The sequence below is a fragment of the Polyodon spathula genome, chromosome 1 (assembly GCF_017654505.1).
Source record: "Polyodon spathula isolate WHYD16114869_AA chromosome 1, ASM1765450v1, whole genome shotgun sequence".
Lineage (NCBI taxonomy): Eukaryota > Metazoa > Chordata > Actinopteri > Acipenseriformes > Polyodontidae > Polyodon > Polyodon spathula.
Genome location: NC_054534.1, coordinates 78,602,760 through 78,613,467, shown reverse-complemented (window position 1 = coordinate 78,613,467; position 10,708 = coordinate 78,602,760). Strand labels below are relative to the sequence as shown.

Here is a 10,708-nt window from a genome sequence, read left to right as displayed (position 1 = left end):
CACATTGGTGTGCACTATCAGGGAACTATTGTTTGGTCGCCAGACCTGGAAAAACAATAAAAAACATTTGTAAAACTGGATTACAATTATCTCTGTCTGTTTCTTTCAAGCACTGCATCACCCCTGCACCTGTCTAAAATAAACCCACTTTGCCACAGTAACATATTTCGTTTTCTGTTGCTGCATCTGGCCTGACGTAACCACTCAGGATCATCCTGTCATGGGGCAAAATATAGACAGTTGTTAGGAATAAAAGCATGTGATGAGCTCAGTTTAGTAAAGCGAGTAATATTAACACATTAATAACAGAGATTTAGGATGTTTACAAGGCACTCACTGAATTAAACTTGACCCTGATGTTGCTCCAGCTGTGCATCTACCAAGGAAAATATTGTTTGCTTTAAGAGACAGAATTAAAGAATTGGAAAGAATGACAGAACTGGGAGTAATTGTGAAAGATAATGAACCGACCGAGTGGGTCAGCCCCATGGAAATTGTAGAAAAGCCTGACAGGTCCTTAAGAATATGTTTGGATCCTCAACAATTGAAAAAAGCAATTCAAAGAGAACACTACCAGCTGCCAACAATGGAAAAAGTAAGTAGTAAATTGACAGGAGCAAAGTACTTCAAAATTTTAGGCGCTTCCAGTGGATTCTGATAAATACTGCTTGCTGGGTGAGCAGAGTTCAAAGTACACCACATTCAGTACACCATTCGGGAGATATCGTTTTCTGAGACTGCCATTTGGAATTTCGAGTGCATGAAATAATGGAAGGAATTGAAGGTGTCCCAACTTATATGGATGACTTGCTTATCTGGGGCACTAACAAAGCAGAGCATGATTTAAGACTGAAAAGAGTCTTAATGAGAGCAAGAGAAGTTGGATTACAATTCAAAAAGAAAAAGTGCCACATTGTAATGCCACAGTTGAACCTGGGAAATGTCCTCACAGCAGATGGCATGAAACCTGATGATGCAAAGATAAAGGCAGTTGAGCCGACAAACAAAGTGGAGCTGCAAAGAGTGTTAGGTGCGGCTAATTTTCTTGCAAAATTTCTACCACAAATGTCTGCAATAACAGCACCACTAAGGCAATTGTTTCAGAGTGATATTGAATGGCACTGGACAAAAGAACATGAAAAGGCTGTGAAAGAGGTGAAAGCATGTTTCACAAAATCTTGTGTTTTGAAGTATTTTGACTAAAACAAACCAATAAATTTAACAGTATCTGTTGACAAACGCAGAGTTAAGTGTCGAGATTCAAAATGATAGCACAGCAGGCTCTGAAAAAGTCTACAGAGAAAGGATGTCCTGAAACAAGCAAAGAAATATAAAAAGAACTGAAGCCCTACTAGAATGTGAGAGAAGAACTTAGCACAGTTTACAATCTGATCCTAAAAGGGGAGAAAGAAGCATTTGCAAGACATGAAATAACAGAGAAAGTAATCTCTGACAATGGACCACAATATGCAAGTAAAAACATTAAATAATTTACAGAACCTTGGGGATTTCAACATGTAACATCAAGCCCTCTGTACCCTCAGTCTAACGGCTGTGCAAACTGTCAAGAACTTCTTAAGAAGGCTAAAGCAGCTAACCAAGATTTTTATTTAGCATTACTGGCTTACACACAGAGGAACTGAGTTAAAATCAGCTATTCAGATGTTAATGGGCAGAAGACTGAAAAATAAATTGCCCACATGACACAGTTTACTGCAATCTGAAAACAGGAAGATGGTACAACAAGCACTGCAAAAAGTAAAAGCACTACAATGACAGAAACGCGAAAGAAATGCCCACTCTGCAACAGAATGAAAGGGTGTGAGTTAGGCAAGGCAGACACTGGGAACCTGCCAGAGTAGTAAGCAGACACACCCATGTTGTACATTGTGGAACTCCCAACAAAGAGTCTCCTAAGAAGAAACAAGAAATACAAAAAATTCCACAAGACAGTAACCTGCTTCAAGAAAAGAAGACAGCACTGTCCCAAGAGTTGGATTTGCGACAACCTGCATCCCACATCAGAGCAGTAGACAGTAGAAGTCGCAACACCTGTCCTGAAAACAAGAAGTAGACAAGTGGTGAAGAAGCCAGAAAGGTTCAATGATTGAACTTGTAACATCTGGGGTGTAGGTGGATCACTGCCCCTAGCAGATTGCTGTAGAAAAATAAAAAAATAAAACCAGACTATGTGGGACCCTTGAAAACGGTAAAATAAAATAATTACAAGATGTTAAATCTGGAACTGCATATTCATAGCATGTAGATAGTTAAAGACTTATAGTAAAAGGAAGAAACATAAGGTAATACAGAAACCCTGTAAAGTTAATTGTAAAAGAAATTACTAATTAATATGAAGTGATGTTAGATTCTGTCATAATAGCAAGTGTGTTGCTTCCTTTGAGAAGGAAGGATGTCAGGATATTACGTATGTTATACCAGTAGTATGTGTACAGCATAAGGGCAGGTCTCCAGAGTTGTATAATGATGTCTGAGAGAGCACATGTTCTGTATTTACTGCACGTTACTAATGATTTAATATTGTATAATGAACTTGGTTAAATCCAGTTACAGTCTCATCTGAGCTTAAACAACACACCACATTATACTGTATAATAACAAAAATCTAAATTATATTCACTTTGAATGTGGATAAGATCTGGACCAGTAAACTTTCTTATTCAATAACATTGAGTCAGTTTTGGTACCTATACCTGTTTTATTCTAAAAGCAGTACAACAATTCAGTGTTTTAATCAATGTCAAGAAGTAATTGTTCAAGAAAGTTGAGTCTCAATCATAGGCACCTAACTCTGTTAAAAAGCGGACAGCAAATGGAAGGACTAAATGCCGGCCAGAGAGACGCAAACGCATTGAATGATATTTTTTCACAATTCAGTAAATGTATGTGACTTTAATTAATGAGCAACACATTGGGTTATCTAAAATTGTAAACATATACGATTTTGTGGGTGAACTACAGTTTGTCTTGTTCGTAGTGATTTGTGCAGTAGTCAATCACAGCATTGACAGCGTACCATTTTCTGGCATTAAACCACCCCATTCTCAAGCCTGCCTAGTACTATAGGTACTAAGGTGAAATGCCCTTAGTAAAAACTGATAAAACTTGGTGCAAGGAACTACAGTTCCTCTCAATATTTCTCCTGATTTATCACAATCAAATGTATCACCACATATTATTCTGTAATATATATATTTTTAATAACAAAGACAATAGAGGGTCTGTCATCACTGAAGCATAACTACTTTGTTTAGAGAGATCTACTGTTGACAGGTATAATTGAGAGTACTCTGTTTTTAGACTCCCATAGGAGACTGTCAAGAGACAACAGTGCTTTATGAAATATTGATGTCAATTAAAATGTATACACTGTTAGATAGATTCAGTTGTTGTTACAAAATGATCTGCAAAAGTCAATTACGATACTTTCAACATTAGTGCTGGCCACACTTGTGATACATTCATTGTGAGTTCTGTCCTTTTCCATGAAGAATATTGTTGGTAACACAGGAAAATACTTGTGTGGTTCAGTGGTTAAAGAAACAGGATTGTAACCACGAGGTCTCCAGTCCAAATCCTGGCTCACTGTGACCTTGAGCAAATCATTTTACTGCCTTTGCGGGTGAGACACTGTAAGTGACTCTGCAGCTGATGCATACAGTTCACACACCCTAGTCTCTGTAAGTCACCTTGGATAAAGGCATCTGCTAAATAAATAAATAATACCGACACTTTAAAGTAAAACACATTGAGCACTAAGCAACATTCACATAAAAAAGGCAAATGACATTTAAGTGATGACTGGCAGCTGATGGTAATACAGACGACGCCCGTGATGAATGTAATGTAGGAAACAACACTTGGTACTAAAACATTGACATTTATATTATATTTTGGTTCCACTATCTACATTTAACAATATACCATTTCACCACCACCTCCATGGCTATTTCAAGAACGGGTGTTTTTTTTTGTTTTTTTGTTTTTTGTTTTTTACATTTATTTAAAATTTATACAACAAAATCAGGCTTACTTTTAGAAATAAAAATAAATAAATAAATAAATAAATAAATGAATAGAAAGCGAGCAGCAGCAGGCCCACAGTAAATAAAGTAGATTGCTTGAGTCTTCCACAAGCAGGGGGGGAGCTAGTATTATTTTCTCACATGAGCCCGTGTCATTGCAAGAGTCTTTCCTGTTATATCCTTGTTTATATTGTAATCACAAAAGGAAATAACAGGTAGTTCCCCGTGCCCCTCTCATACTTTACCTGAATGGAGGGGAAACGACAGTATGACCAGTTTGTTGGGCGGTATTTATTTGTTCAGCTTTGTGGATTTTGCCTATAACTGCAGTGTTAATATAGAGAGAAAAAAAAAAAAACAAAAACAAAAACAAAAGGCGTGACCTCTTTTTGCCAAATATTTTGAATTTCTAGATTGAAATGACACTAATCAGCCTGGCATACTTCTAATTATGGGAGGTGGGTGGCGAAATCGATTGGAATCCCTTCCGCCGGCACAAGATATAAATGAATGGTGTATTTGTTTCAGGATTAAAAAAAAAAAGACGAGTACATTCTGAGATGGAATGGTGCATTCTGCAGCAATCAGATTCCACGCTGTGAAGATAGAAAACAATGGAGATACATCCAATGTAAGCATAATAATATTCTACTGTATTGTACTACCGATGTGTTCACATAGATGCTGATATATCTAGTGGGGATGTGATTGTGTCTGAAGCACATAAATATTGTATGGGTGTGGAGCACACACTATAACGTGCCGTAATAATAACACAAAAGATATTACAGGACGTATAAAGTTAACATTATGGGCCTGTATGCAAACGTATCCTGTTCTGCTGCTTGCTTGCTCATAATTTACAACATTATCGCATTGTCTTTATTTATATATTAATTTTTTTACAATGGCATAATCTGCCTGCGTTTTATTTTTCATATTATTTTAATTTGTAACCAAAACCAAGTCTAAAATAGAACATTAAATGTGTGTGCGTGTGTGTTTTAAGAAATAAATTGTGGTTCAAAACTAGATTTAAAATCTGTGTAGATTTGTTTATTATTATTATTATTTATTATTATTATTATTATTATTATTTAATATTAATTGAAAGTAAAGTTGGCATTAAAGCTGTTCTTAGTCAATGTTCATCAGAACCTTAATAAATGCAACAAATTAACAAATTAACCCCCTCCCCCTCCCCCTTCCCCTTTTTAAAAATGTATTTATTTATTTTAATCTGCCCAAACCTGAGGTTTAAGGTAGTGTGGTAGGGCTGTAACAGCTGTTACCCATTGGTTTCACAGTTGTTTAGATGTCGCCATGGTATTGAAGAAACTTGAAATTGCTGTATGAAACGTTATAGATGATTGTGGTGATGTTTGTCTGGGCAGACTGATGCTGGTAGATTTAGGCTTGGTGACTGTCCACCTTACTTATTGTTGGTGCATGTGTTGATGATGTGCAAATCCAGCTTCTTTCCAGTATCGCCACCTTGAAAGGCAACGGGTCCTTATTTTGCATTTACAGTAGTGATTAAGAATTCCAATGTGATACTGTTGTGTTCACAAGCGTCATCTACTTGTCTGATTTTTTGCAGTTTTGCGTGAAATTAAATCAAACCCTGAATCATAAGGATGAAATCAGAGGTCTTGTGATCAAAAAAAGTTAATCTGTTAAATATGTTAGATGAAGAAAGGGACAGTTCAATACATTCAACTCTCGTTTCCAGTGCATAGCAGTTTAAGCCATTTCAGGCTACAATGATCTGAAGTCAGTTACTGTTATATTAGATATATCCTGGGAGCTACAATCTCCTACTAATTACTTGATGGGAAAAACCTGCAACTGCAATGTACAGTGGTTTGAGCCTTATCACAGGCATACCCTCCCCCTTATCTTTTTTATTATGATGCAACTGCAGTACATAGCCTTCCAAAAGATTAACAGGTATGTACATTTCTACTGTTCACAGTCATTCTTAATGGTATTGTAATTATTCAGGTATTGTTTATTTAGGTTTGATATAGGCCTCTGTCTACTGTTTACTATGTGTTAAGGTGCTACAATAAGTTTGCCTGTAGTTGATTCCTTTTCACCACAAACGAAGATTCAGTGACAAAACCCAAGACACCTTACAAAGGTAAAGCAATAATATTCTTTTAGACCTAGTTGGGTCTACTAATACAATGGGGACTCCCCTCATGTTCTTGTTCATTCCACAGCAGACTTATGCACAAGTGGTTTGAGAACAGGGGACATGTACAGACCTTTTCACCTTTTTAAACACTTTTGGATAGCAGTCGGTACTAACCTGGCTTGTCAGTAGTCTGATATTGATTACTTATCCAGTGTAACAAATGTTATCTTTGTATGGAATGTACCCGACTGTGCTACAAACAAGCTGAAACTTTCACTACTTTTTTAATTTGGGGTTTCAGATTCCTTCTTGTATCATAGTAAAGTGTCCTTTGATATCCTGTCTAATAACCTTTCCAAAGCCAGCCTTCTGTTTCTTTGCAAACAGCACTGTTAACAGTGAGACAAATCCTTCAATTTGGCACATATGACTGACCAACCAGATTGAACTTTCCAAAAACTAGGCTCGTGCTGACAGTGGATTAATAGCGCAGTAATAGTAATGCATCTCAAAATGTACCTGTTATTTTGTCCTTTTGGTTTCTTTAATCATGTTTCTACCACTGGTTGTTGCATATCATGACAGTACGAGTTGAGAGACACTGTGAAGTAAATTGATTAGAAGTGCCTTCTGGCACCTTCCTCGTTTCTATAATAATTCTTGGCAACTGAACTCTGGGAATCCTAGATAATTAACTTGCAAAAAAAATTCAACCATCTCTTGCTCTCTGTTCAGTGCCACTCAAATTTTCAGGATTGCCATCAATGCTTGATGTGTCTCTGTGTCTCCCATATGCAATCACTGTAACCAAGTCTCGCTCTTTCTTTTTCTGTTTCTGTTTGACAGTTTTTTTAACCGAAATTTGAATTAGTTCTGTAGACAACACCTATTGTAGGTTGAGTGAAGGGAATATAGTCTACTTCATCAAGTTTTGCGTAGAGATTTAACAGGGTGCAGTACCTTATTAGTTTCAGGAAAACGATTGAACATAGTTTGAGAAAGAACAACAAAGTTTAATTGTGGTAATGTAGTGTATGAACGGTAAAAAATAAAGATTTACAGTTGTAAAACTGTATGAATGCAGTTCTTTGTTTCAGCTAAGGACAGTTGATAAGTAGTTTAAAAAGATGTATGCGTGATGCCCTTCTGGGATAGCACTGTTACCATTAAAGCACATACTGTGCATCTCATTTCTGATGAACACATCAGTCACACGAAACATAAATAGATATGCAGGCATTGTATTCACGGCACTGGGAACATTTTAAACTAAGTGGGGTGTTAGGAGCAAGTACACTGTTGTGTTTTTTAAAAATCCAGCCTTTCTTGCTAAAGGTGAAATAACGTTATTCAAGAGTCTTAATGTTTTATTGTGGTACAGTGCATGGTCAACTACACTGTACCTTGTAGTACTGTAGTCCTCAAAATGATTCATGAATTATTAAATGTAATTTTATAGCTGTTGTATGACCACCACCCCCACTTTTAAACATGTATTAATATTTGTATACACCTGTGCAGTCCTCTCAAGTAGTCATTTGTCTTATCTGTGACTTTAATCTCCTGGGTATTAACCTATAATGGCCACTTTTGTTACCGGGCTCTGCTAAGTCTCTTTTTGATATCTGTTGATGTGACATCTAACTTTCACAAAACTGATACCTGATTGACTAAGCTATTGAACCATCTGCCAAAATTTGACAAAACTCTGCATTGTGCTACTTTAAGTTCTTCCATGTACCATGATTACAAACTGAAGTACCATAAGAGATACAAATGGCAAAATCATAGATGAAGAAAAAAAAAAATCAAATATATTAAATTGTTACTTTTCACAAGTTTTTACAAAGGAGGATACGGACAACATGCCCCACATGTCAACCAGTTCCTATCCAGTTTTAAATAACTTTAGCATAACCGAGGCAGAAGTGTTAAAGGGACTAGGAGCTCTTAAAATAAACAAATCCCCTGGAATGGATGAGATCCTCCCGATAGTACTCAAAGAAATGAAATAAGTAATTTACAAACCGCTAACCAAGATCATGCAGCAGTCTTTTGACACAGGGGTTGTTGTACCGACAGACTGGAAAATTGCAAATGTAATATTCAAGACCTCATCTTGAATATTGTGTTCAGTTCTGGTCACCTCGCTATAAAAAAGATATTGCTGCTCTAGAAAGAGTGCAAAGAAGAGCGACCAGAATTATTCCGGGCTTAAAAGGCATGTCATATGCAGACAGGCTAAAAGAATTGAATCTGTTCAGTCTTGAACAAAGAAGACTACGTGGCGACCTAATTCAAGCATTCAAAATTCTAAAAGGTATTGACAGTGTCGACCCAAGGGACTTTTTCAGCCTGAAAAAAGAAACAAGGACCAGGGGTCACAAATGGAGTTTAGAAAAAGGGGCATTCAGAACAGAAAATAGGAGACACTTTTTTACACAGAGAATTGTGAGGGTCTGGAATCAACTCCCCAGTAATGTTGTTGAAGCTGACACCCTGGGATCCTTCAAGAAGCTGCTTGATGAGATTTTGGGATCAATAAGCTACTAACAACCAAACGAGCAAGATGGGCCGAATGGCCTCCTCTCATTTGTAAACTTTCTTATGTTCTTACAGACCAATAAGCCTGACTTCTATTATATGCAAACTTATGGAAACTATAATAAGATCCAAAATGGAAAATTACCTGTATAGTAACAATATCCTGGGAGACAGTCAACATGGTTTTAGGAAAGGGAGATCGTGTCTAACTAACCTGCTTATTTTTTTTTTTGAGGATGCAACATCGATAATGGATACTTGCAAAGCATATGACATGGTTTATTTAGATTTCCAGAAAGCTTTTGACAAAGTCCCATGTAAACTGAACGCAGTAGGGATTCAAGGAAACACATGTACATGGATTAGGGAGTGGTTAACATGTAGAAAACAAAGTACTGATTAGAGGAGAAACCTCAGAATGGAGTGAGGTAACCAGTGGTATACCACATGGATCAGTATTAGGTCCTGCTATTCCTAATCTACATTAATGATTTAAATTCTGGTATAGTAAGCAAACTTGTTAAATTCGCAGACGACACAAAAGTAGGAGTGGCAATCGCTGTTGCAGCAGCAAAGGTCATTCAAAATGATCTAGACAAGATTCAGAACTGGGCAGACACATGGCAAATGACATTTAATAGAGAAACGTGTAAGGTACTGAGTTTTTGTTGACTCAGAAATGTCTTCATCTAGACAATGTGGGGAGGCTATAAAAAAGGCCAACAAGATGCTCGGATACATTGTGAAAAATGTTGAATTTAAATTAAGGGAAGTAATGTTAAAACTGTACAATGCATTAGTAAGACCTCATCTTGAATATAGTGTTCAGTTCTGGTCACTAGGCTACAAAAAAGATAATGCAGCTCTAGAAAGAGTGCAAAGAAGAGCGACCAGAATTATTCCAGATTTAAAAGGCATGTCATATGCAGACAAGCTAAAAGAGTTGAATCTATTCGGTGTTGAACAAAGAAAACTACGCGGCGACCTGATTTAAGCATTCAGAATTCTAAAAGGTATTGACAATGTCGACCCAATAGACTTTTTCGACCTGAAAAAAGAAACAAGGACCAGGCGTCACAAATAGAGATTACAGAAAGGGGCATTCAGAACAGAAAATAGGATGCACTTTTTTACACAGAGAATCGTGAGGGTCTGGAATCAACTCCCCAGTAATGTTGTTGAAACTGACACCCTGGGATCCTTCAAGAAGCTGCTTGATGAGATTCTGGGATCAATAAGCTACTAACAACCAAACGAGCAAGATGGGCTGAATGGCCTCCTCTTTCTTATGTTCTTATAATTAAGTGAAATTTTTTATCCAGTGAGTGTTTTAATATTGTGGAGACAAGACTCCTGTTGGGGTCATTGCTTGAGGCAAACTATACCCAGTTGATTGTCCTCGTTTATACAGGAGTGCAGAGGCGTCCCCAGCTAACTCTGCATGAACATGATTTGAACCATCAAGATCCTAATCCTATCACTCATCTTGCATTCAACATGGTAGTGATGTTAATCAGATGAGCCACTGAAGAACCCTGAATCTGCAGCAATACATAAGTGTGCCCTGTGCTCATGGCGGTTTTGAACAATGCTGGACTGGTTCAGGTTTTGCACTTCATTTTTGTTTTGGGGTGGGGGGGGGGGAACAACACTTTTTTTTTATTTTTTTTTTTTTTTTTTTTTTTTAAACAGTTGCCATAGCATCAAATTACAGTGAACTATGAAACAGTATTAGTATAAAACTCCAGCTCAGAGTGTTGTTGCTCAGCTATCGTTAAAAGCAGTAATTAAAAACAGGAAACTCAATATGATTCTGAATTTACAACACTTGCTTAAACATTTTAATAAAAATACAAGTATCGTAATAAAACAATGTTTAGGATTTTTAGTTTTACTAATACACTAAGTGGTTTGAGATGACATGGTCTCTCCAATATCTTTTGGTTTGATGGCTTTATAGTCTGTCTAATACTTATTT

General features: G+C 36.9%; 1 protein-coding gene across 2 annotated transcripts in view; it reads left to right on the top strand.

Annotated features, from left to right (window-relative positions):
- Positions 1 to 4,195: 4,195 nt before the first annotated feature.
- The window catches only part of LOC121322834 (kelch-like protein 2), a 32,490-nt gene continuing 25,977 nt past the window's right edge, over positions 4,196 to 10,708 (top strand). The window contains exons 1-2 of one of the 2 annotated variants that reach the window (XM_041263231.1): positions 4,196 to 4,261; positions 4,575 to 4,677. In XM_041263231.1, the coding sequence (XP_041119165.1) occupies positions 4,661 to 4,677 (17 nt within the window). In that variant the 5' untranslated portion in view covers positions 4,196 to 4,261; positions 4,575 to 4,660. The other variant, XM_041263224.1, reaches the window with a different exon arrangement.